This window comes from Eucyclogobius newberryi, unplaced genomic scaffold, assembly GCF_026437365.1.
Source record: "Eucyclogobius newberryi isolate DKJ021-1_F unplaced genomic scaffold, fEucNew1.0.hap1 SCAF_12, whole genome shotgun sequence".
Classification (NCBI taxonomy): Eukaryota; Metazoa; Chordata; class Actinopteri; order Gobiiformes; family Gobiidae; genus Eucyclogobius; species Eucyclogobius newberryi.
Window position 1 is genome coordinate 25213958 of NW_027315746.1, and position 27739 is coordinate 25241696.

General features: G+C 39.8%; 2 protein-coding genes across 3 annotated transcripts in view; one reads left to right on the top strand and one right to left on the bottom strand.

Moving 5' to 3' along the window:
* Positions 1–25855, top strand: part of spidr (scaffold protein involved in DNA repair) — a 32740-nt gene extending 6885 nt beyond the window's left edge. Inside the window, exons 8-20 of one of the 2 annotated variants that reach the window (XM_072441642.1) lie at positions 2–221; positions 8634–8832; positions 9417–9640; positions 14236–14394; positions 18278–18365; positions 20969–21109; positions 21205–21264; positions 22097–22295; positions 23122–23274; positions 24071–24158; positions 24233–24347; positions 24553–24609; positions 25101–25855. In XM_072441642.1, the coding sequence (XP_072297743.1) occupies positions 2–221; positions 8634–8832; positions 9417–9640; positions 14236–14394; positions 18278–18365; positions 20969–21109; positions 21205–21264; positions 22097–22295; positions 23122–23274; positions 24071–24158; positions 24233–24347; positions 24553–24609; positions 25101–25220 (1823 nt within the window). In that variant the 3' untranslated portion in view covers positions 25221–25855. The remainder of the gene's footprint in view (position 1; positions 222–8633; positions 8833–9416; positions 9641–14235; positions 14395–18277; positions 18366–20968; positions 21110–21204; positions 21265–22096; positions 22296–23121; positions 23275–24070; positions 24159–24232; positions 24348–24552; positions 24610–25100) is intronic. The other variant, XM_072441643.1, reaches the window with a different exon arrangement.
* cebpd (CCAAT enhancer binding protein delta) lies at positions 25598–26966 on the bottom strand. The gene has a single exon (XM_072441646.1). It carries the CDS (start codon positions 26781–26783, stop codon positions 25920–25922), a length of 864 nt encoding a protein of 287 aa, XP_072297747.1. The 5' UTR covers positions 26784–26966; the 3' UTR covers positions 25598–25919.
* Positions 26967–27739: the final 773 nt, after the last annotated feature.

Here is a 27739-nt window from a genome sequence, read left to right on the forward strand (position 1 = left end):
GTGGACCGGCCCGGGGTGCTGGTCTTGGAGGTTCTGGAGGCCCAAGAGGAGTGCAGCATGCGACTGGTGCGATGTGAGCACTACAGCCCCCCCGCAGAGGGCCACCGCGACGACCAGGGCCCCTCCGAAGAAAGGGCCCCATTACTGGTGTTATTCAATAAGGAAACCGCGGCCCAGCTTAACCCACTCCCAAAAGACGTCATCCACATTTACCCGCCGTGGTAAGCTACAGCATGAATTCAGGGCTCCTCAGACATAATAAACTAGATACTCACTTGAACAAATATTGATGTTGAAAAGAATCACATAAATTGGACAAAATGAGGCCTCCTGGATAGTTTTAGTGTTCTTGATCTATACCACATGATAATATTTGACAAAAACAACAAGTATTTTGAGTTAAAAATTATATCCTGTTATGTAACTATATCTAATGTATGATATTCTAAAAAAATGGGGTTTTGTGCTGTGATTGTGGTATAGAAATTGAGGTTTTAGTATCGTGACTGCACTACTCGTCATCCGACTCATTTCACCCGCCATGTCAGTTGTTTATTTGCAATTTGTTTCCCGTATCTGGAATACATTGCCTCCCAAATATCTACGTATCGTTTACAACTAAATCAGTGACTTCTCTCTCTGATTAGCAGCATCATGTAGTGTTTTACCTGTCAATCAACAGAATCCCGTGCCGTTTCTCATTGCTCCGTGTGGTTTTTATTCGTTCCATTTCAAACATGTCTTTGCAAGCCGCCATGTTTGTTTGAATACAGGGATTATGTGAGAGTCTCTGATTGGCTTCTCCATCAGTGATAAACAAAGTCCCAGGCTATACTACATGTTCCTGTGTGTTGTGTTTGTTTACCAGGCATTTTAAAGCCCTTGAAGTATGAAAAAGTATTATTCTCCCATCATATAATCGGCCTCGGTTAACTGCACGTGCCTCAACATTTTTAACAAAATGGTAGAAACATAAGCCTGCAATTTTCTGTCTCGTCACACGTCCCTAAATGAGGGCATTTTGGGGCTCACATGCCGAAGGTGTCGAGTGAATCATGGTTTGACATCTCGAGCACGCGGCTCCAGAATCTGTCATCGTGTGTCAAGGGGGATTCATCATTTATTCTACAATTTAGTCTCGCTGTAAAACATGTGCTATCTGAATTATTAAAAAAACAACATATTAGCCACTTCAACTTCCTTTCCTTTCCTGCATTTGAAGCAAGGATTTGACTCTGTTTGACGATTTTTTTCAGTTAGGTATTTCAATTATATGAACTTTGTATCTTCAAATATGATTCAACATATTGACTTTCAGGGAACAGCACTACGCATTCTACTGAGTCAAATAGTGTGATAACGGGGTCATTTGGCGTTAACCGGATAAAAGGCCAAATGTAGCGTCTTGAATTAAAATTAAAAGTAGATAAGTTCATACGTCAGTTGGTCAAAGTATTAAAAAAAATCTAGCCGGATCTGGCCCCCCAGACGTTCTAATCTGGCCCGCCGAACATATTAACCTCTTTCTCCTCCTACGCGTGGGACACTGGACCTTTTCTTTATTTATTTAATTTTATCCACTATAATATAAAAGGGAACTCTAAAGCTGTACATAAAGATAAAGCTGTATTTCCAGGCAAATCCATCATTCTGGGAAGCGTCAGGGTCAGTCTGTAATCCAAACCCACAAGTGAAAAATGTCACTAAAATAAAATGAAAAATTAATAGGACTTTTATACAGATTCCGCCTGGACATTTTTGCTTTATTACAAGTCCCCAAAACTAATTTTTACTCATTTTACCTCCAGCTTTTAAAAAAGAATAGTCATGTTCCTGTTCCTGCTCCTGCTGCATGAATATGGACTCAGTCTTTCACCTGCTGCAGATTTGTGCAACACTGTCCACATATCACTATTACTAGGCTATATAAAGCTATCTTCTTATCTTTCTTATAGTTTTTATTGTTTTATTTTTTACGTCACGTTCGGCCACAATGAGTTTGACACCCCTGGTCTAATCAATACTAAACTTGAAATTGAATTACATACTCATTTGAGCAAGTATCAACACTAAGAAAAAATCAGATTAAATGGGCAATCTTGGGCAATCTTGGGCTTTATCAGAATTATTTAGTGTTGAAAATTGAATTCTATTGAATAAGAGCATCAAGTTTATCTCTTAAAATAAAAATTTGAATTTGAGTTTGAAATATTAGTATAGTGACAACACTAACACCTACCAATATCAACAGTTATAATTTTGTTTATTTGTCCAGTTAAACAGAAGTAAAATAAACAAATCACAAATATGACCCTAAAATATTTGACGTTCCTGGTCACCATCGTGTCACGGCATAGTAACTTCATATATAATCACCCCGTGCATTCGTCAGCATGGCTTTATTGCCGTCGTAGTAGTTCCGTTCCTGTATGTGCAGCTCTCAGTTCAAACAGAGCAGAGGGGCGTTGGACGGGAGAGGGGGGGGGGGTTGTTTTGGAGTCAGAGAGCGCAGCAGATGAGTCCAGCTGTTGGGAGTTTGACTGGAGCGAGCGCTGGAAGATCCTAGAACAGGGGCCTCCTCAAGAGCTCTGACGTCAGCCACTGCTCCAGGGAATGCTTCACATTCCTCTTCCTGGCAGTTGTTAGGTCATTTCCAGCAATCCATGGAAAAAACCCACTAGGATCATTTTCTGGAGAGTTTGGGAGCAGTGTGTGCAGGGAGCATAGATTGAAAACACATGCTTGTAGACAGTATCTTGGAGTGTGTCTTCTTGTTATGTTTTATACTCAAACACCCCCTGCTACGCACACAAGAAGCACAGCCTTGTTCCTTGAACGCACGGTCGCAGGCAAACACATTACATATGTATTACAGTTAACGTTGCAGTGAAACAGATAAGGCTTTATTGAGGGAAACGCTGGGAACGATTGTTAAAACCGCACACACTACTCTCCACTCATTTTACTACTGTTTCCTTATTGTGAGGCTGGTCAAATGCAGGCACACACACACACACACTCAGTTATATATTTCTATTTGTTCAAAGGCATGAGAATGAAAGGATGTTTTCTACAATACAATGGTAATTGCCCTGTGGCTTGCTTTGTAGAGAAAGTACCACAACCTCAGTCCAAAACACAGGTCTGTGGAGGGAAAGGAGCTTTGGTGTAAATAAACAGCATCAGTCAGGCTTGAGGATGCATAAATCATTGCTTAATTGGAAATCCTAAGCAGTGGTAAGTGGTAAGTGTATTGCCTCGTACCTCACGATACAATACATATCCCGATACAGGGTAAACGATACGATACACGTCCTGATTCACGATATCCCTTAAAACCAGTGTTAAAATGTTACTAAAATGATAGTAGAATAACAAAATGCATTAGAATTTCATTTCACTGTTCTTAATATCAGAATACAACTGTCCTATGATGAAGTTACATCAGATCCTCAGACTCGGCCTAGTTTCTGCTGTCTGTTGATTCAGAAGTGTAACTCGGCAATTTCTAATGACTTTATGTTGTTTAAGCGTACCACGATATATCACGATATCGATATATTGAGCACAGCCCGAGTGGTAAGTGGTACGTGGTGGTTTGCCCTCTCAACTTCAGCAGGTGCTAGTGTTACCACCTCAAACTGTAGAACAAGAGGGACATGTTTTTGAATTTCAAAATGTGGCATTAATTACTGCATTAACGCCACATTATTTTCAGTATTGTAAACTTTAAAGCACATAGAGGGATTGAAATAGCATAGGTGCCACCATGTTGTAACCCTGAAAGTCAATGCACCCAAGAAATGTGTGAAAAAGTGGGACATTCTTTAAATTAAATCTTTAAAGTATTACGAGAGGCACAGGTTGTCACCCAATCCTGATCCTGCTTTTTCCAAGAACTTTAATTGTAAAATAAAGAATACAAGATGGATTATGTTTAAAACTATTTGTTTGCAAGCGTTGATTTTAAAATATAATCTACAAAACGCACTGTACTTTGATGACACATTTGTACATTAAATTCACTTCCGGGCCTAAACTGGAAAAACACAGAATGATGAGCTTGTTTGCGTAGAGTGAAATTCCTCTGTTTCCTCTTCCGCCGCGACACCTGAGGGGTTAAGTTCCTTCGTAATTTAGGCAGTGAGTAGGCTGGCTCCGCCCCCGTCCCACGCTGTTCTGAGTGGGTGCATGTTCAGGCGGAAATGCTTAAATGGATTATTCACTTGCGAGCTGTGACGCAGGCGGCGCAGCCACTCCTTGTACCTGTGATGACTGCTGCCCACTCACCTGTTCACTTCCTGTTCCTGCCCTCTGCCTGCTCCTTTGAACACAATGTTCTGCCCCAATAGCATTTTACTATAGCTGGACTGATTGCTGATTTGTATCTCTTCTATGACTAATTGATAGTTTGTTCAGACAAGCGCACACATTTGTTTAGGGTTTTTACAGTCACTCAAAACCAGCTGAATGCATTTTCTATATAATGTGTTGCCTCAGCATTTTGTAATGAGAAATCTGTGTGACATGTAAGTTCCTGAAGTTAATTCTTGACCCGTTATAGTCTCATATACTGCCGGCCTGTTTAATAAGTAACATATTATAAACTGAGGGACACTAGTAAAGCTGTTGTTACTAGTATGGTTACTAAAACTACATTTTCTGTCAGTAAAATGATAAAATGATCAAATTTGCTCTTAATAAAACCAGGTATAATTCAAAATAGGTTCCACAATGGGACTGAAAGATTTTGGGGGAAAAAACTGAAAAAAGGATTTAGATAAAATTGCGTATGGTGTTTTTAATAGTGGAGTTTTGTTCAGAGTGCACATTTTAAACAGTTGAGAAAAAACATGGATACAACTCGTATAATAATTTGATGCAATTACGAACATGTTTGTACAGCTCTAAACTATAGGATTAGGAGGACACTTAATAGGACTAATATGCTTGTTTGAAATATATTTGCAAATTATACTTTTATTGGCAACACTAACCCGTCATGTAACAAAGGGCGTTCTAGCTGTCATGTCACTCATTCCCAAATCTGATGAGCTCATTGAAATAAATAAAACGTTATCGGCACGTCTTGTCGTTTGCTAATATACTCTATTAGTATCAAACTGAAATGCATTTGATTGATGGATTTCTTTCAAATTTGAACCTATGATAATGGTTCGTTGATTGACTGAGTCATCTTAGTCGCAAAATAAACAACACGTTTGTCCTGAATATGGTCGATTCATACTGTTGTTAGTCAAACTGTAATACTCTTTGCACAGTACAGTCATCAGACAGGAGTTCGGGAAGTGGTTTGGAATAATGACAAATTAAACAAACATATTATTCTTTTCAATTGTTATAATTTTAAACTACAAATAATAAGTGAGAAGAAAGGACATTTGATTGTAAGTTGCCTTTTGCAAGACCTACACTTAAACAAATGTGTATTTTATTTCAATATAATTAAAAAAAAAATCTAATTGTATTAGCCATCTATTGTCTTTCTTTTTAAGTTAATTACAAGTGGCCATCTATATTTATGTCTATTGTGTGAAGAATGGAGTATGGGTTGAATGACTTGGTCTTTATCCTACTCCTGTTCTTAATAGTGCTGGGAATCACTGGGTCCCTCACGATTCAATGCAATACACGGCTCACGGCTCACGATACGATATTATCATGATTTTGCGATACATGTGAAAATAGGCATATTGCTCATGATATTCTATGATATATCTCTATTTTTTAAAGGACCCAATACATTTGAACAACATTTCTTTATTAAACCACGACCTGCACAAACCCAAAATGAAATACACCCATTTTAATCATCAAGACAGTCAAAATGTTTTGTGTAATGGTTGTGTTTCTTTAAACCAGCAACACAATTGTAGCGCCGTTACAAAATAATTTGGGAACTTTGAAAAGTGACTCATGGCGATATATCGATACAGCAGCCCACACTATCGATACTGTATCACCAAAGTTGGTATCACGATATTTTGGCACAGACACCCCTAGTTCTTAATGTGGAATGTATTACTTTTTGTACATTCACATATAAAAGAAAAAGAAAAAAAAGAACAAATTAAATTAAATGAATGACCGAGTAACTGCTGGAATTGTACTATATTTTGGGCATACGAAGTACTAAGAAATGTTCTCGTATTTCTCGTAAGTATTTAAAGGGGCTTTTATCAGCTACCTACGTCTGAGGCAGGCTGGGACTAGTTTAATAGTTTGTTTAGTAGTGGGTTTAACTGTGAGTCAGGCCATCGTATTATACAACGCATCTGTCACATGTGGAAAATATTACACATAGTCACCACCATAGTATAATTTACAGGCGTTTTTGTAGTTCTTTTACTGTGAGATTTGGCCCAAAACTACCCGTAGCAGTAAATAAACACCTCTACATTCCCGAAGTGTAATTTCTCTGGAAATGTTCGTGCCCGCCCACATAAGGCTGTAATTTAATCCATGTACTACTAAACCAAAGAAAACCGTAAGAGCATTTAAGGTCAGACAAAACTGGGCCTTTTCAGCAAACTTGTGGCTTGTTTGATTTTTGTAGGCGTGAAGATATTTTCCGCACTTGATGTCACGTTAGGAAACTATCTAAAATTGAGCTGTGCAAAGCTGAAGTGTAGCCTTTTCAAGTATGTGGAACATGTATCTATGATCAGCCATGAGTTTAGATGGAGGAGGTAAACATTTTAGTGCTTGGTGGTACTAGTTGCGGAGGTGGTACACATCTTATCTGCCGGTGACATTCTAACTGCCAGCCTCACCCCTTCCATTTACAGTGAAAAGCTTAATTCCTGTTCTTTGGTCAATAAAACAAGCACTTTTTCATGCTTTATCACACTAGAGTTTTACCCATAGTAATAGCTGTAACAAGCAAACTAGCAATACAATCACAACTAAATCTAAAAAGTCACCACTCGAAAAAAAGGCTCACACGCTCTAATATTTGGCTAATATTTTGACTTTAGCTTTGATTACAGCACACATTGGCTGTGGCATAGTTCCAATAAGCTTCTGCAATATGAAAAGATGTGTTTCTTTTCACCAGTTGATCTTGTATTGATGATGGGAGTGAGTGACTACTGCACAAAGCCACACTGACATCCATGACCATGGGATTTGTCTTTCCATGGTTGTTGGGTTTGTCCACACTCATGCAGCAGTTATCCAGTAGGTGGCTCGATTTGTTGATTGGATAGTTGATGCATGAAAAAACTCAAAATGTAAACTTTTGTCTATGTATTTGACTGAATCCACATCTTACTTGACATTAACTATAAAATGGTAAATGGATAGAAATGGCATGGTAGTAAGTAAAATTGCAATTATGGGAATTTCTCAGGACACATCTGTCATTCTGCTTCATTTGATAATAACATGATAATCCGTTAGTGTTATATACCACTTCCAGAAATGTATTTACAATTTGTGTACATTATTCATCCCCATACCTGGTGATGGTAAGCTACAGCTGCTCTAGACTAACTGAAGTGAAGCTGTACATCTGCATCATCAGCTCCTCTGACCACCACCATTTACTCACTCAGCCACCCTCCCACCCACCGTGTAATAGACTCTTGGCAGGGTGGGTGAAGTGTCTTGCCTGAGGGCATAATGACATTTTGGACTAGAGCCACTGCTACGCCACTCTAGCACCTGGTGTTCCCAGCGTCTCCCGTCCATGTACTAACAGTCCCAACTCCGCTTCCAAACTCGCATACCAAAGATGGACATTGATCTGGTCACCTCATAGTTGTACGATCCGTTCCATTTATAAACCTAACCCAGTATGAAGACCGCTTATAAACCTTAGAACATGGTTAGTACAAAATGTGTTATTCCAATTAGGCCTTAGTTATTTTATTACTTGGTTTACGGATCCGCCACACTTAGATTATTGATTTCTACAATATTAATAAAACAAATTATTATAAAAAAAAATTATAAAGCACTGCCGACAACGCAAAATAGCATTAGATTAAATGTAAAAAGCGGTATTATAGGCGGTATGGACGATTTTTTTGGCGATTTGAGAACGCAGGCGGAAGTGCGCATGCGCACTCCCCCGTGCGGACTGATACAACACACACGTGCGTTTGTTTATTAGCGCAACGGATCACATCGCATCGCTCGTCTCCCGTAGATTTCTGTTCACTTCTGCGTCAGCTCGAACTGTCTTTCTCCGTCTTCATTTTGCCCCGTACACTGAGGGAACTATATTATGATAGATCCATGCGCTTAGGCACGCGGAAACGTGGGGACGAGCCTGACGCGGCTGCAGGTGAGCGGTAGGTGCGTTTTATGATTGATACGTGGCAGGACAAATGATTTATCCACGCCACGAGGAAATATGATAAAAAAATTGCTGAAAAAAATCTTCCATACCACCTTTAAGTCAAAAGATAAGAGCGCGTGAAGCAATTTCTCGCCAAACTCCTCCTCCCGTGGTGCGTTTTGGGCAAATTGAGATTATATTTATATTTCGTCCGCATGTGCAATATATTTAATTTAAAAATCCGTAAACCAAGTAATAAAATAACTGCGGCCTTACTTTATGTTTTATTTTTCTGAACAAGAATTTGTTTTTTGTTTTTCTTTTGCAGGCAAAGTCTCTCCGTAGAAGGCGTCGACTATGATATTATCCTGAATACTCACTTCAGCCAGAAAGTCTCCTCGTCTTCTGAATCAGCCATCACATCTTTGCCCAGCTTAACTGCACTGAAACGCACGCCATATTCTCTTGATAATGTTTTTGGGCAGCTGGAGGTGCGCACGACAACTGAGGGGCACAATAATAAACGGGTATAATGATTATTCTTCAATGTCATATTTGTGCAGTAAATCATGCTCAGATTTTACTTTTCACATAATGTATCACTGTCAGTAGTTACTATGTTTTTGAACAGGTTCTGAGAGTTACATATGTACAAGTTCATAAACGTTATTTTTAGGCTACATTTTGGGATAGAGCAGAGGTAGCCAGTATTTTCAGGAGGTACACTAAAATATAAGTAGACAATAATGTTAAGTTTGTATAAAGTAGTATTGGTCTTATAGCTGAAGGTTTTAATCCGTATTATTTAGCTGTTTACTTAAGAAATGATACACCTTTTAGATTCAAAGCAGTTAAGTTAATAAGTACCTGTAAATGTACTATACTGTAGTAATAATAATAATAATAATGACGTTTTTCATTCCAACTCATGTCACAATATTCTAAATACCTAAAAAAAAACATTTTCACTACTGGTCTTATGTTTCCAGTAAGTAATCACAGGTTTAATGTAACAAAAATAATGCTTTTGCAAATGTGGCTCAATCAACCTTTTTTGTATTTGTCGTTTTATTTGTGTGTTTTTGTTTAATGCCCCACTGTTCCCTTCCAGGACATCCATCTTGCCATTGGGGACTCCATCACTGGACCAGGCCATTGCCAGTCTCTCTTAGACGCCATAGAGGCCCTGGGGCAGGCAGGCAGTGTGGGGCAGCTCGTGGAGGTGGTGGTTCAGAGGATTTACTCCATCCCAGTACCGGACTCCTGCTCTGGGTCTGTCCTCAAACACAGAATCAAGTCCTCCACTGTTCCACCAGCTGCGGAAAAGCGAACCAGGTGGGCACAAGACGACTTCCTGCTGCCCATGTCGTGCCAGAGCAGTTCTTTAGTCTTCAGAAAATGCACACAGTAACAATAATAATAGCAAGTATTGGCTATAAAGCTAATTTCCAACTGTAGTCCCAGGCAAGATGCAAAAATGCAGCAGTACGGTATACAAAACATTACACTGTATACTGTACATTACAATTAAGATGAGTAAAAATTGTTAAATTATGAACAATTAGGAGTCCACATACAAGCGGACGTACAGCATTCTGCACAGGAAGATGCAGCGCAAGAGCAGCAGAGGGAAACAGGATGCTTAACTATGGTCACAGGCTTGTCAAGTAACCATGATTTCAACATATTTTTGAAAGTTCTGTGTGTACCAGCGTTGTGTATGTGAAAATGCAGGTGGGCTCAAGGCACTTTTTCAGGAGGACGACTAGATTATTGGTCGAGCAGCTGCTTTGGCTAAAGAAAGTATTAGAGAGTGGTGTTGGTGCAAGCTCATATAGGATTTTAAAAGAACATAATTTAAGGTGACCATTTTATTTATTTTTTAATTATTATTGGGCTGCCTTTTCATAGCCTTAAAAAGTATTTAGCAGGTTCTTGATTTATACTCTGCCAGATATAGCTAAACATTTTAAAATGTAGCTTCACTATCTGGGTAACTTTCATGTTCCTTAAATGCAAGATTAGAATCTCGAACAATTCCCAAATATTCATATTGAGTCACTATATTGATCTTCTCACCTGCAATGTAAACAGTACATCAGGATTCGGTGAGTTTGCGTGATTTGCTTGTTTGAGTAATCTCTATTCTCCTACATCTCCTCCTGCTTCTTCTTCTTCTTTGGTGTTTTATGGCGGCTGGTATCCAAGTGTTACATTACCGCCAGACTTTATTCTTTAGACTTTATTAGACTTCATTTAGGCGGCCTATACTCCACGATTGCTTAATTCCCCTCATAGATGCCTACTGATCTTTACTTTGTTCTCCAACATATTTTTTCTTAATCTGTGCCAGTGCTTTGTTGTCATGGCTTTTTGATGACGCATCACAAATGGACAGGCGGAGGTCAGCGCTGCAGTTTTCAACCGGACATATGTAGATTTGTAGATTTGTGTTGAACTGATGATCCACAAGTCATAGATTATAACTAAATGGTAGACAAAACTATAATATGTCTATACGTCTGACTGTCCCCTTCGGCAGAGCTTAAAGTTAAACCGTTCTGATCACTTAAACACTTTATCTGTATCTGTTAGCTTAATGTTGCTAAAAGCTGCACTGCTCTGTAATCATTTCAACATGTTTTGCCACCCACAGTTGTAAGTGAAAGGGAAAGAAAAACAATTCAAACTCTCTCTTGGCAGTGACAGTACAATTGCCTCAAAAGAAGACATTTCCGTTAATTTAAATGTGAAAAACTGGCAGAGGCGTCCAAAAGTATATCACAAAGCCAAAATACAAACTACAGCGTGAACGTTCATTATTTGTACCCTTGGTGACAAACACTGTTCCTCTATTGTCTTGAGACATATGGCAGTGTTTCACAAAGGCACAAACATTTCTTAATGGATTCCAGCCTCTCTAGGAACAGTTTGGGCCAAAGGACAACATGATCTTTTCCAAATCTTGTAAAGTGACTAACCAGTGTTGAACTCTTACTCTGCTGCCAGAATCAAGGAACTATTAACAGTTCTTCTTTCTTTAATTCAAATATCTCCAGGCTTGTTTATGGGATTACTTTGTGTCCCATTAATACAGAGGGTCATGCTCTATTGCAGTCTCATGTTTGCCTCCAGTCTAAACAAGCTGAAAAGTGTTTTAACAAATGATTTTTCCTAGTTTATTTTAGCTTGTTGTATTTTTGTAAACATTCTAAAGTAACTATATTCAAAGTCAAGATGTGGCATTTTACTCTGAATATACTACATCAAATTTGTCAAATAAGAATAGCTGGTGACACCATTAACTCGGTGGAAACCTGTAGAAAACACTGGATTATTTTAAATGTAATTCCTAGATTGTTTTTTGTGCAAGTCATTTCTCTTTGAATGAAAAATACATACAATATGTTGCTGTACATTCTACATCTATTAATAGCATAAGTATAAATGGATATTTAAACCACCCAGTGACCTCCAGTTACCTGCCCCTCCAGCGGTTGCTTGTTTGTGTTGTTGTTTGCTGAGTAATAAGTGTGGGGGCGTTGCTCTCTGTAACTCAAATCAAGGAGGAGCTTTTGGGAGATGCTCCAACATGATCTGACATCTGACCAGCTCCATGACCAACCCAATGTCCTCTGAAACGTGAGACTTTCCTCCTGCCAAACCACCGCTGCCGGCGCTTGTAAACAAATGCTGCTCCTCACCGGAAACGGCCCCAACTCCGCTTGGTTTGTCCCCATCGACGCCAGGTCCAGAACTGAAGTGGGGCAGAGTCGAGGCTGTTTGGAATATCACATTTGTGCTATTGCTTTATCCATATAGCACGCATATGTGTGTCATGGTTTTCTGTCTAACCAACATCTACAGTTTTATCACTGTCTAAAATAAATGTTAAAAATTCTAGTTACTTTAGTTATTTAAATCCCACTATCAAAATAATGCAAAAAATATATATAATTCATAGGTACAATATGATAACTTGTGAAAGTGAAAGTGCACAGGACATTATTTTTTTCCCTCCAGAGCAGTTAATACTCTGAAACATCATTCAACTTTTGAAACTCCTCCAGCTTATTGTGTTTCTCCTTTTACATGTTTGCATATGCATATTTGTGAAGTGTAGTTTACGCTTCCACCCGCTGGCCCCATTCTCTTCATAACATGCACAGTTTGTTTCTCCAGTATTGTGAGTCAACTCTCTGGACAGCAAACCCATTTGATCCTTTTGTAGTTTAGCCTGTGTTAACATGCGCAGTATCAGCCAGTATGATATTTACGCCAAAGTTCCCGTAAATTCGGCTTAAGAATAAACAAGAAGATAAACTGTTAGCAGGAAGTGAGGAGAGGCAACTTTTTTTCTGAGACAGAGAACACAATGTGCCTGGCAGATCCTGTTACAACCATGTTTATCACTTTCTCTGCACTGATTGGTGGACAGCGCATAGCAAGGAATCCCGCCTGTCCACCCCCCACCAATGAGGCCTCTGCTCTGTATTCTTAATGTGTGGCTCTGCTTACTTAGTGTGTTGCCAAGTAATATGCATGTGCGAGGACAGCATGTGGAGCCCGTGTGCAAAGGAGCATGTGTGTGTGTTTGCGCAGGCTCACTGGACTGTGGTTCCTGGAAGCACACTAGGGTGCCCAGAATTCTGTGTTTGCTCTTGAAAACAAATTCCTCAAAACTGCGACAGTGGGAAGAGGTGGTGGAAGAGAAGGGTTCTGTTTGAGGAAGTGGGCCCGCGGAGGCTACGGGGGGAACGATTACAGAGCTTATGGCCATTTCTATTGTCTTGTCTTTCAGAGTTCTCCAGGATTTGGCCTGAAGTCTTGCCTGGACAAACTTATATATGATCCCTGAGCTTTTTTGTATTTCTACTGTTCGAACAAAATAGTTACTGAAAGCCAATTGCTGCTATTCTAATAAACCATCAAAATGTGATGCTACAGTATATAATTTTTAGTTGTATCAGTGTGTAAGTCTTTTATAATTTTTTAATTGCACACACTACCACTTGTTTGCACTATATTAACCTTGTCTCTTAAAAAACATGTTTATTTTGACTTGTCTCTACACAACCTCAGACCAGACCCATGTTTACCATCTGAAGACGCTTATAGACTCAATCAGGTGGTTGAAAACGGTCTCCAAACTTTCCCAACGTCTCGGATGTGCGCATGCATGCACGAGCATGAAGGACAGACAGCGCCGTCCTCCTTCACTCCTCTGTTTTCCTTCTCCTGTTCCTTGGCAGTTGCTTGTCAAACCAGGGCTGTGTCTGGGCTTGAATGATTCAGATAAAGCAGCCTGTAGCAGTACCTCACTCACTGGGTGCAGTAGAGTGCAGGAATACTGAACAGTTTACTACTCTGTAGGCCAAAGGTCCATTCTGTCAACCGAAGCCTGTCAAACCAGCCAGCAGGCATTAGGAGGCTTTAACTATGCCTGGTCTCTGCTTTGAAAGTTTTTCATGATATCCTGAAATTCTCAGTTGAAATACATTTATAGCCATCAAGTTTGACAACCAAAAATGCTTTTCTAAACAATATTGCGCATATTGATTTTACGCTGTTCTTACACTTTCCTTTCATTGAATCTTTCTTGCAGCTTGTAACCACCCATTCATTTCATCAGTCAAATTTAAGAGTAGCCACATTCTCATATTCAGTACTGTTATATACATATTACATATTATGCAAAGGGGAGCTTTTAACCATGATAATTGTTTTCTCTTCTCATTTACACACTCAATTATATTTCGAGTGATTCGGGCATGTGAATAATCTTCTGTTGCAGTCAAGACACCATTGCTCTGAAAAATGCTATTTAAGTATAAAATGATGATCACATGTGTCATACATTCTAACTACATGAGAGACAAAAGCACAATCTGACTTCTTTAACGTGACCTCCATATGTCTTCCTCCTCCAGACTCTGTGTGCTCGTCCAGGACAGCTATGGGATGTTCAGCGTGGTTCAATTACACCTTTTGGCGTCCAAAGATGACCCTCAGAAGTATAGTCAGATGTGGCAGGGGAGAACCTGTCTGCTGAGGACCATCAAAGTGATACAGCGCGTCACACGAGACAGGTGAACCTATAGACACAGCATTTTAATTACCATTACCTAAAATGAGCCCCAACTCAAACTAAAGCCGTTTCTGAAACCTTTGGACTACAAACAATTTGCTGGACTCTATGTGAAGCGGAGTAGTTTTGTCTTATGTTGTCTGATTTACTCTAATAATAAGAGTAAACAAGCTCTGCATAGAAGAATATCAGATTTCTTTTTGTAAATATAAAGAGCAGTACAGCTGGTGTCAGGGATGATTTGATTGACACCTGTTATGGCATTTGTTGGGGTTTGACAACTCGTCTTTAATAACTAGAGCAAATTTGAGTTTTCAGTAATAAAGATTGATAAAAAGGTGGAATCCATATAAAAGTCATGTATGGATTTTTTAAACTTTTGAATGATTTTATTTATTTGTGGGTTTGGAGACCAAACTGGTTGATTTTACTGGAAATAATTGGGTCACAGATTTCTTTTTATGTTTAACATGCTCATCAGCTTGATGGTTTCCTTTTATCAGTTGGAAGACAAAAAGGAATACATTAAGAAAAGGGAGTGTCTACAGAGCCGCGGCGCGTGGCCGAAACTGCCATGTTATTTTGTGCCGCGGCTCCTGAAACTGCTGCGCTATTTGACCGCGCCGGGTTAAGGTTATGGTTAGGGTCTGGGTTAGGGTTAGGGTTAGGGTTAGCGTTAGCCATGAGGCTATATGGCAGTGCCGCGGTTCATGAAACTGCTGGGCCATTTGACCGTGCCGCGGCTCTGCAGCCACGGCCTTAAGAAAAAGTCCCAGGACATATTCTTTTATCTAAAGTGGAGAAACTACTATAAAGTTTACTACTAGTACTAGTGAGTGTTTATTTTACTATTATTATTATTAGTATCATCTTGTCTTACGCTAGCTGTTTTTATTTTATTTTATCTTTATTTTTCCCCTCCATTCCTTATTAAGAAATGAGAGGTTTTGTCTATAGGAGTTTTTGTTTATAAGAGTTTTGTTTATAAGAGTTCTTCTATTAAGAGTGTTTGTTTTTTAAACTTCCTATAAGTTATCTGTCCTTTCCCTCTGTATCTACCTGCGTTGCAACAATGAAATTTCCCCATGTGTGGACAATAAAGGAATATCTTATCTTATCTTATCTTACTATAAAGTTTACTCTTGTATGTGGGGCGACTGCTTGATGCCTGTCCTGATATGATACTGTATGCTGGTTCCTTCTGGCTTTTTCTGGCTTAAATCTGAATCAAGAATCCAATTTGAACTTTGTCTAACCAATAAATAGCTTTCATCTTATCCTCAAATGCCCTTTTAATGCAGCGTTGCCAACTTTTACTGTACAATACAATAAGAACTTTGCAGCTCACATGAAGGAGATTACACCGGCCTGCCACAAAGTGCCACTCTGTTTACATGAAAGGGGACACTGAGGTGCATGTTCTGATTCCCTTGTGAGTTTCCATCGGCGACAGCCCAGATTAGAAACGGTTAGAAGACTTGACATAGGAGCGTTTGGGGAACATTTAGGGGGCCGGTCCAGAGCATATTTACATCCTTGTTATTTTCAATGCCACAGCAGCCTGCAGTATGTCTGGTGGTTGTCTGGGACCACGCCGTGATGAATGCTCTACCTTCAGTGTTCCCAATTGCACTTCCTATTTAGGTTAGTCGGGTTAAAGATATAGTTGGATTTTTCAGAAGTGTCTATTTGCAATCTTATCACAGCTCATACCATACTCCACCTGTAAAGGTGCGGCCTGCAAATAAAAAAAGCAGACGCCAGCTGCAAATACGTGCATGGATCTGAGCCAGTTGAATAGAATGAAAGCTGATGTATACTCTTAAGTCCTGTATAAAGCGTGTTGTAGGTTTTCCAAAATGTAAGGAGATGAATATATATATATATATATATATATATATATATATATATATATATATATATATATATACATATATATATATATATATATACATATATATATATATATATATATATATATATATATATATATATATATATATATATATTCATATACTTTTTACATCAACATGCACACGTCATTTCCTCCTCTGTCACATTAGGGAGCCAGTTATAGTACCACAGCTGCCAGTGGCATACTGACAGATATATAATTAACCTCTGACCATCACCTTTCCATTTTTGTTCAGGCAAGTTCCTAGAATGAACTTAGAGAGCGGGATCTGAACTGCTAACCTCTTGGTTTAAAAGTTGACCTTTTACTCTTCTCATCCACTGTCACCCACATGTCTAAGTTTAAACTTTTAGCTATACATTCACTCCCATAACTAGCATTTAAACATTCTGTACATATTGGTTCTGCTTATGTTAGTGTGTAGGTTTATTAAAATTCCCAATAAAGCATCAAGTAAATTATGTGCAATAAATTAAAATTTCAGATTTGTTTTATTTATTTGTTATTTTCTACTCTAGTCATAGATTATAATACTGCAAGACCACAGCTTTTAAACGCTTTTCAAATTATTCCTGCCACATCCTTACATCTATCTTCAGACCTTTTTACATCAGTTAAAAGCTTAAAAATGAAAGTTGTTGAACTTTCAAGTTAATGCTCTTAAACTTTCTGTCCGCTTGTATATAAGCAGAGGGTTAAAATCACAAATCAGGCTGTCCTTTTAGTTTGTCATCCCAGTTCAGCTCACCCCATACTTGAATAGGCTGCAGAACCAGTTTCATACAAAAGAAACACTGTCACTATTGGCTGACGAACAGGTTGTTAACCGCTGGCTGATATGACGGCACCCACATGGATAAATAAGTAACAATGGCTGCTGAACTCTACAAGAACTTTTCCCAAAAGACTATGAACCAAGACATAGCTTTCAACGGGTGTTAATTCATGCATTCATATTTGTGCATGCTTGATTTTTCGACTCTGAATGTGAACAAAAGATGGGAAATCAGATACTATTGACTATTGACAAGAAATCCTAAGCACATATTTGTTTTGGGTATGGTGTCTGCATGTGCCCTGGGAAAACAAAACAGAAAACTGACTGGTAACCTATGTTTTCATGCTTCTACATTAAACCAACAGATATGCAATGAAGTACATGACGGAATAGGGACTATAACATGTCTAAAATGTAATATATTTTAATTTCTTCATTTAATTTAATTAAATTTATTTTTTTCATATAAAAAACAAACCGGACAAGACCAGATAAGAAATAGAGCTGGCCAAAGATTAAACATAATGTCTAGTTCTGTCCCTTTAGCAGTCAGCTCCACAGGTATCCATCAATTCTTTCCATTGTTTGTGTTTATTGTCCTAGATGTATAAAATCAAATAGAATGTCAATGTTGAAGACCGTTTGCAGTGTCTCATTAATCACAGTCCAATATTTATGAACAGGAAAGTAGTCCCAAAACACATGAAAGTGATAAAGAAATAGTTCCATTTAGAAGATTATTGATACAAAATAATGTTTATAATATAGATCAACGTTTAATCTTTTTTAAAATACTTCTGCTGAACTAAAGTGCTCCAACAGAAGAAATATAGCCACAAATGATCAACTTTTCTGTATGTTAACAGTGTTTTACTCTAGTTAGTGGGTGTGCTCTCATTCCCACCCTTTAGCTGCTTTTAAACGGCACTGGTCTTTCATGCTCTCTGCCAGCCCCAGCTTGCTGCTCTGCTCAGTCGAAATGACATGAAAAGGAGCTCTGCCTTAACAGATTCATGTTTCAGTTCAAATGAAACTTCCCAGAAAAGGCCTTGTTCACGAGTTTCTTCTACCCCCCCACACCCACAGTACCACATTCCCTCTCCCACCCCCATATGCTCCCACGTAAATGCCCCTCTACACCCCTACCCCCCTTCCTAATTTGGTTCTCTCTTTTTTTTATGTCTTTCTTAGACACGCCCGACTTTTTGGATTGATTGATAGCCTCTGGCCCCCCTTGGTGCCAGTGAAACATCATGGAAGCACAGCTAGCTTGCAGAACGTAAGTTTTGTTGAGTTGTATTGGTATATACCAGGGGTCTCCGATTGTACTTTCCAGGGGAGCAAAAGTCCGGGCCGGACTACAAAATCACACCACAATTTTATGTTTATTTATCTCCATAAGATCCACAAACAACTCACAGTGGCACAATTCAAGTAAAATATAACATTATTACATGACTAAAAACAGGACAAAAGCACTAAAACCCAGGCAATAAACCTGACGCGACTAGTGACAAGCAGACCTAGGACAAGACCAGGTTCAAACCAAAACTAAACAAACCATATCTACCAGAAACAAACAAACTATAACAAGCAGGTCTAAAGGGGGACTAAAGCGAGACTAAAGGGGGACTAAAGGGGGACTAAACCGGGATTAAAGCAGCACTAAAGCAGGACTAAAGCAGGACTAAAGCAGGACTAAGGCGGGTCTAAAGCAGGTCTAAAGCAGGTCTAAAGCAGGACTAAAGCAGGACTAAAGCAGGTCTAAAGCAGGTCTAAAGCAGGTCTGAAGCAGGACTAAAGCAGGTCTAAAACGGTATTATTTTAGAAAATAAATGTCATTAGAACATTTGGTTCAAATTATGTTAAAAACATAGTAGCCTAAAGTAGCTGCCAAAAAAAGCTCACTTTGCTATTTAGTGCATAAGAACAAACGCAGCTGCCACATGCACAGTATCATGCAGGTTCTTAAGAGTTCTCTGACAAAAGCTCCTGACCTATTTTTTTCAACCCGCTTCACGTCTATTAAAAATAGCCCAAACTGAGCATTGAAATGTATGCAACGTAATGAAAATGTACAACGGGAAAAAGTTCCAGAAAGCACTTAACTGGTGAAGATAGATCTGCACCTGAGAAATAATTAATTTTTATCTTCCCTTCACCTCGTTAGTCAGGTTCTCTGTATTTAAGAGGTCAAATTGTGTGTGTTTTATTACAATCTGACACATATTTATGAAGAAATTAGCGCACATGTCCCAGGACAAGACTGTGGTCCACTACCCGTGGAACAATCCACACATCATGCACAGCGGTCTGACGTACCTTGCACTCACGCAAGCCTTTCAATCCAGCAACGAAGCCCGGAAAACACGCTGTCCTCTGGTGCCGTTGTCGAGCAGACTTCCTATCATACGTTTCTGCTTTGACAAAGCAGTGTTTCAGATGAACTGGGTGCTCTGGCCCTTCGTGACCAGTGGAAGAGCTGCCGCAAAGCAGCGCAGAGCACTGCGGTTGAGTCACAGTGCGTCGCATAAGCAACGTAAAACATTTTAAATTAATATATTTTTAATTGTGAGAAACTGGGCCGTGGGCCATACCAAATTGCTTTGGGGTCCGGACCTGGCCCGCAGGCCGCTTATTGGAGACCCCTGGTATTATGTCATTCTGTATTAGTACGCAGTAACGAATACAACAATGTACTTATTGCTCAAATGGGGATGACTTGCAAAGAAACTCACTGAACATTTCAAATTCATTGTTGCATTGTACTGTACAGGAACAGCAGCAAAATAAAAATATGCTGTCAAAAATACAGATAAATAACTCTTTAATAATAATAATAATAATAATAATAATAATAATAATACATTTAACAATTTAAATAGACTATTAAAATACACTTAAGTGCATGTGGGCCACATCTGTTGTCATCCCTGTAAATGTACAGTAACAATATAAATTTCAAATATCTTTAAGTGAAAGTCTTCAAAAATACACTTCGCTGCATCTTTTTTTTCTGTGGTGCCATTATGGAGCTCCACAGGGATCCACTGCTCTGTTCTGGAGTATATTTTCCATTCATTTTTCCCTCAGGGATTCCTCCCAAAACTGTATAGTAAATGTTTGAAAGCTTGCCTGGGCTAATCTACTATGTGGTAAGTAATGAGCACCAGACCTATAATTGTATTTAAAATATGTTTCTGAAAAGTACCTGCTTAGTTGTTAAACTCATTTGCAAAATTTAAAGTTTTACGTGTGTTCTTTGGACAGTAAAAAAACAAAACTGTTATGGACATTAGTTAAAGCATAGCTGCTTAGCCTCGATTGTGCGTTTTAACTTAATATTTTTCAAACTCTCCATGGCATAAATGAATGAGAAATGTACTTTCAGAACCACGGCAAACGTCAGAGTTAGCTGGAGTGTTGAGCTCTATTAGACTCAGGACATCATGAGTTGTTCATGTGTGTTTTCTTTGGTTCCCCTGACAACAGTTTGAAACATTGGCTAATTTTGTTATAATTTCCAAATATTCAGACTTTATAGAATGAAAATTGGTAATTGGCATTGACGGTTATTGATTTGCCATACATTAACATAGCCTGCTACCTAAACGTCTGTATTACAAAGTGATTAGCACATACAGAATCTTCAGATCAGTTTGAGGAAGTGAAAATGCAAAGACATATTTACGCTGTCCATTTCCTCAGTCATACAATGAAGTGTTTTTGCACACATAAGAACAACATGCAGATTGAAATGATAATTTACTATATTTCGATACATACGTTTTGTAGCACAAAAATATATAAAATGGAACTTACGTTGTCTTAAATAAAAACTTTCTATGTAGTTTATGTGTATAGTTTTGCTTCTTTTTGCAGGAGAGCCGCGCCGCAGGTCCACCTCCGAGTTTCTGCTACTTGCTCTGTGGTCAGGAGAGTTCAGTGGAGCCCAGTGAGGACCCGTCTGCATCACCCCTTTACTTCCCTCCAACAATGCAAACTTTGAAAGAACTCATGCAGGTTCAATTATACGACTCTCCCATTCCATTTTGAATCATAATTTGTTGTACATTTTGCAGTATGATAAATTCTGGGGGGTTTCTGTTTTTTTGCAGAGTGAGCTGAAATCCTGTCGGTGCAGTTTCATTGCCAAAGTTCTGCATAATATAACACAGGTATGATTTGTGCAAAACTAATAGATAAATGTACAGGCACACACATTTGTGTTTTTTCCTTTTCCCGAATATTCAAATTCAGTGAAGTCCACATGTTATCTTTTATCCCTCCTGAGATAATTTGGAGCCTCACACTGATAAGATATGGTGAGGCCCATGTTCCTATCGCTCTATCTGGGGCGCAGGCCTCTTTTACCATTGATTGGTTGGACCTTTAAACTATGAGCACTTATCAGAAACCAGCAGTGGACTTTGGCACATACTAAAACCACTCACTGAGCTACACTTAGTAACACAGCCCTAGAATGTGTTGTTGACGAGATCAATTTACTCAACAATAAAGTACATCTCCAACAGTTGGTTTTATTAGTAACACAATTGTTGTCATCTTTTTAGACTGAGGGCACGGGCCTTTATAACTATGGGAGGGCACGCTGTTATTACTGGAAATAACAAAACACAAACTAAATACAGAGCAGCGGGGGGAAACGGGAAAGTGAGAACAGACATTTTGGACAATACAGGATTACTCAAACGTGCATGAAATAATCAAAAATACAACTGAACAAATTTATGAACATTTTTAAAAGCTAATAAAATAAAATGTTGCATGTGTTGTCCCCTTTTAAACTTGCAACAATTGTACATATGTGTTTGGATAGGGGCTCTACTGTTCAATACGATGTACAACTCTGCGTATTAACCATAAACCAGGTCAAGACTTCTGCGCTTTAACCACATATTCTACCATTGAGTTTGAACCTGCCTACCAACTGACTATCAGGCCTATATATGGAGTATTTAGGTATTTTTTCTTTGTATTCTTTTTCAGAAGAGTAATGTAGGCCAGGGTGAGATGTGGTTAGCCCTCACAGACCCCAGCCTTCAAGAGGAGCAGCTCGAGGGGCCCCTGAAGCGAACAGTGACCCTGTGCGTCAGTGCTTCCTGTGTGCTCACTTCCTCTGTCCTAGAAGCTCTGAACAACGCCAGCGCCTGTCGCATGTCATTCACAGATGTCATCAGAGAACATGGTAATATCTTCTGCGAACCCACCGTCATAAAAAAAACTGATTATTGTCTTGGTAAATAGTGTTCGGTTTTGTGTTATAGGGTTGACGTCACATTTCAGCTTAATAAGATTAGAACTGCCAAGTACTGGCTGTGAACTTTTGTCATAATGTGTATAGCATCTGTACAGCAACACATTGTCTGCTTGAATAATACAATTATCACCCCTGCATTAAACTTAAACACTAATATTAAGCTGGGCCATGCCATTCAGAACTTTCAGTCATTTAAAGTAATTTAATAATAGAGTATTTCATCTGATATGGACGTCACAATTACTTTGGACAAACCAGAAATGCTAATTTTCAAAACCTGTCCCCAGGTTCCATTTAGACCAGTTTCTGTCAATCTTGTCCAGTTTCAAGTTGGTTCCGTGTGTGATCTTTCAACATCTGTCCATAAGCTTTTTGGGCCATTCAAAGCAAAACAAAATAAAATGACAAAGTGCACAATCATAAAAGCCTTCATGGCCTAAAGCATCATCATGTGTGCAACTCAGCACTTTTTATTTCTATATTTCCCTCAGCAAAGACCTTAAACATTGTTTTTTTATGCATGATTGATTTTGTTAGAGGTTAAAAATAATAATAATAATTAATAAACCTGACCAGCAGATTCTATTTGAAGTCTGATTGGTCCGTGTATGTATTGTTTTAAACTCAATATCTCTTCTATTTTTAACACTGGTTTCTTCTCCCATTCATTTTATCATTTCAGTTTTGAGTCATCCTTTCTGAAGAAATCTACCTCGTGTACCACGTTTAAGTAAACCTTTTCCTTTCACCGCAGGCGTGTTTCTATGCGCTGAGCAGTCTGTCGTTGAGCTCTGCCCTTTGCTGACCGAGCCCACGGTCCAGTCCGGTTCGGGGTCACTTGGTAAACCTGTGCGACTGGATGTCCTGGATTCGGAGGTCACGCCTTGCTCCCTGTGCACGGTCTCAGGTCAGTGGCTCTCACCCTCAGCCCCCCTAGTTTTCATCTAACTATTTCCATTTGAAGGAAATCCTTTCAAACAAAACCAAAGTGTTCTCGTCTTAAAGGAGAAACACTACTTTTCAGCCTCTACTGCATTGAAGTAGTCATGATGTGGGGTTAAAGCCATTGTTCTGTTTGTAATTTTACATCCCCAGGCTTTCCTTGTGCAAAAAATGGAAACATAAGGAGGTCTTGGTGGTGTGTAGTGTTTTCAAATTAAATTGACCACAATCCTCGGCAAAAAGGGAAATTGTTTATGTGCCTCAATTCTGAATATGATAAACATACCGTTGATCAATGATTCGCTGTATGTCCATCTGTGTGTTGGGATCATTTCTGTTATACATGTGACTTTGTAAATTATGCAAATGCTGCCTCCAAAGTACAGATAATAATCCGCATCTGTTGCTCAGTGTCAAAGTTTAAGGAGAAGGTCGCTCTAAGAACACTGTGGCTTTAGGCCCCACTGGCTCTTCATGTTTGGTCAGGTGGCTGAAAAAACAAACAATTTTTTGCAGTCTGATAAAAAAATTATGATCTGGAAATAACCTGTAGAAGAAAAAAAGAAACCGGAATGTACAGGCATCTTTATCAGACGCAGTATTGCTGTTAGCTGACTTAGGAAGTAAGCAAGTTGCAGTTATCGCTCAATCTTAGATAAAAAATTAGGTAAATTTTTACACATACCACTTTGAATTACACACTCTTGTTTAGTGCAATAATCTTAAAATAACCTAACATAAACCTTTGTGACTGTTTCCAGGGGTGATAGTTGGTGTGGATGAAAGCACCGCTTATTCTTGGCCTGCGTGCAACTACTGTGGAAGTGACCACTTAGAAATGCTGACTCAGTAAGTTTTCATAACTAGTTCAATAGTCATGTCCAGAACTGTGTAATAAGTCCCCATTATTGTTCTTTGTTCAGTCAAGGGTTTCATTGTGTCTCGTGTAAATCCATTCTGAACAAACCAGAGACAAAGGTTCAACTTGAAGTCATCTTGAATCAACCCTCATTGAAGGATTCCACTATAAAAATAAAGGTGTGAAAACTTACTTTCTGCTTACTGACTGCTAACAATTACAAAAAAGTCCACAACTTGGAACTGTACATACATTTTAAACTTTGTGGTATTTTGTGATTTGTAGTAAGACTGATGACATAGATGTAGAAACTTTTCATAAGAGAGATATGTCCTGCCAAATATCTGTTTATATAAGTCTTAAATTATTTTGCCTCCCCCACAGCTTCAGAAAAAGACAATCTTGTCCCTGCTGAACATGGCTGAACTGGAAGGGGGAGAGGTAAGTTTACTTTTGCTTCTTATGTAATGCTGGGTTTTACCAGGCTCTCATTGAACCGCAGGGTGAATTGATCTTCTGTCAATGAGCCCTGAAACAATCACATGTCCGAGTTGTACTGATAACACCCCTGAGTCATGCCGCTCACGCGCACAGCTCCAGCAGTTCCCGAAAACATACCTAGCCATTCAATTCCCCTACTCTGAGCCATGTCCGAGGCATTGTACAGTATAACATATTGCAAACTAAACTGATATACTTTTATACAGTATATTTACCGGTAATAAGACATGGACTGTGGTAGGTTTTTCCCCACAAGATAATCTGTGTGCAAATGAAAGCTTTTATGATAGCACTGCTGATCAGGGGGAGAGGGTCAAAGGTCAGAGACTTAATACTAAACTGCTTAATATTCTCTGCAGTGGATTAAACTATTTGAACATGGAGACTTTAGCTGAAAGTGCTGTTAAGGTCTGATGTGCGTTCTGCTTCAGTTCTCAGGATGTGATGTCGAGAGCATTCTGGGGAAGGAGCTGGGCCCCCTCGACACTTATGTCCGACTTATCACAAGGAAGCCCTCTCTGTGGATAGGCCTGGAAGAAATCAGCCTGTGAGGCCATTTGGCTCCAAGGATCTGTGCACTGGGCTCTACCCCCTCGGAGGCCTCCACTCCAGTGAACAGGGCTGCAGAAGACAAGGTCTTGTTTGTGTTCATGATATGTGATCCTGTGCACCAGGAGTTGACAGCCCAAGGGTGGACCAATAGCATGCAGCCTGTCAAAGCAGCACACGTGTTTGTGCGATTCTCAGAAACTTCAACTATCTGTATTTGTACACTAAATTGTTTGTAAATAAATACTCTGTAACTGTTATCCTTTATCTCATTTTAACTACTCAAGGTGTAAGTTCACCTCCAGCTTGTTATGTAAGTATGTGCTTCAGCTCAACTACATGCACAAAGTACAAACTCAGACCAGGACGGTGTGCTCTGTTTGCAGTTCTGTTTTATTATAGATCATAAACAAAATGCTTTCATACAAACTATATAAAAGATCATGCTCTGGCTCATACAAAGTTTGGAATTAAAAAACATGTACCATAATAGGTATCAACATGTAAATGCAGTGGTAAAATAATTTAATATAGACACATATTCCCAAAAAAAGTATGGCAGCAACATCATATAAACTGTATTTCCAGTGCCATTATGGTAAGCTTAAATTACATCTGGTACAGATGGTAAAACAAAGTGTTTGTTTGAGGTATGTGTCCTGAAGCTCAGTTCATCAGAGAAGAGGCCAGTCTCCTGCTTGTCACCGACTCTCAACACTCATGGAGCCCGCAACCGAGGAGTTCGGGATCTGCTTGAAGAAATCCCGGAGCCCCGTGAGCTCTCTCGTTAGCTGCTCGATCGTTTTGTGAAGTCTGTCATTCTCTGCGCCCAACTCGAGCATCTTGTGTTGCATTTCCATGTTGCGTTTCTTGGCTTTGTCCCTGCTTTTTCTCACGGCAATGTTATTCCTCTCTCGCCTCTGTCTGTACTCCATGCTGTATCTGTCCACTGACTTCTTGCCCCTCTCCTTCCCCGCTTTCCGCGGAGAGGACTTGGTCGAGCTGACAGCGCTGGACACGGGCTCCGGGGTGGTGGGTGGGGTCGGCTGTCCCGTAGGAAGGCTCACGGAGGTCTGCGCGCACCGCTCGATCTGGGACGGCAGCGGGGAGGACGCGTCGCTGTCACTCCAGTCGGACTCCTGCTTGATGGGCGCGCTGAACATCCCCTTATCCAACCCGCTGACCAGCTTCCTCTCCGCGGGGTACCCGGACAGCGCGGGGGTCGTCGTCATCCCGCAGAACTCCTTCTCCTGCTTCACGTTGTTGAACAGGTCGAGGAAGAGCTCGTCGTTGCACAGCTCCAGGTTGGGCACCGCCGTCATGGACTCGATGTACTGGCTGAAGTCGATCGCGCTCTCGTCGTCGTAGATGGCGGGCGCGTTGCTCAGCTCCGCCATGGTGCCGTCCTCGCCCGCCTCGGCTTGGCTCCGCATGCCCGGCTTGCACGCGCCTTGCTGGGGGCCACTCAGCTTGACGCTCTCGTAGAAGTTAGCGGGTTCCATCCCCCAACTCATGTTGCATTGTGGAGACACGCAGTGGGAGTCCAGGCTGTATATGTCGCACATGAACTCTGGTGACGGGTCCACGTGGTTTTAAGCGAGAATAGATCAAAAGTGTCACCCGGAGATGTCACGGTTCACGCACGTCTCGGCCGCGTCTCTTTTCACTGTAAAGTTCTCGTTTTTTTCGCCCTCGATCTTGACTGTCAGGTTTTAGTGCCACGGAGGTTGTCAAAAAAACGTGTCACGAGCTCTTGTTTCTCTGAGACGTCTGAAGTTTTCGCGGAGTGTTTTGTATCGTTTCCCCGTGCTGACGTCAGACGCACCTCCCTTTCACGGGCCAGTCAAGTCCGGGCGGTGTCACGTGGTGTTCCATTTAGGGACACTTGGGGGCGGGGCTGCCGGCGTGACACCCTCTTCTACGAGAGCATGAATGGCCCTGGGTTGTTTACATAGGCCGTGGGTGTTCAGATCAAATGTACTGACACATCTGACATTATATTGGCAGAAGATCAAATGGTAGGCCATAGTATATTTATGGGAAGACAGCTGTAGCCGTAACATTATATTTAGGCTAAATAACAAATAAATAAATCGTAAATAAATAATATAGTCTACATATTATACCACACTGCTGTTACATACAGGAGCCCTTATTGTAACATTATACATACTTATAAATAGGACACACGCTGCCATAACTACCTTGGCATTTTATATCTTTCAATCTTCTCAATGTGTAAATTGAACACTCTCACTGAATATTTTCTGTTGTAAATACTGTTTAATTTAGCAGATATGTGTCTGCAGTTAGTTGTTACACATTTGACGTTCCTAAAAGATAGTAGGTATACACACAAAATATAGTCTGCAAATTGTTCTCTAATGCTACACAGACAAATGCCCACTATATCAAATATGTCTTGTCTTTTAATGGAAATATCTCTAGGGGGCAATTGAAATATAGTGTTGGGATCAAATATCAAAGGCTTTTAAGATGTGTCAGGTGCTCTATACAATGT

Excerpts from the sequence above, each read along its gene's own strand:
- cebpd (XM_072441646.1), bottom strand. The coding sequence starts at position 26,783 with ATGTGCGACATATACAGCCTGGACTCCCACTGCGTGTCTCCACAATGC.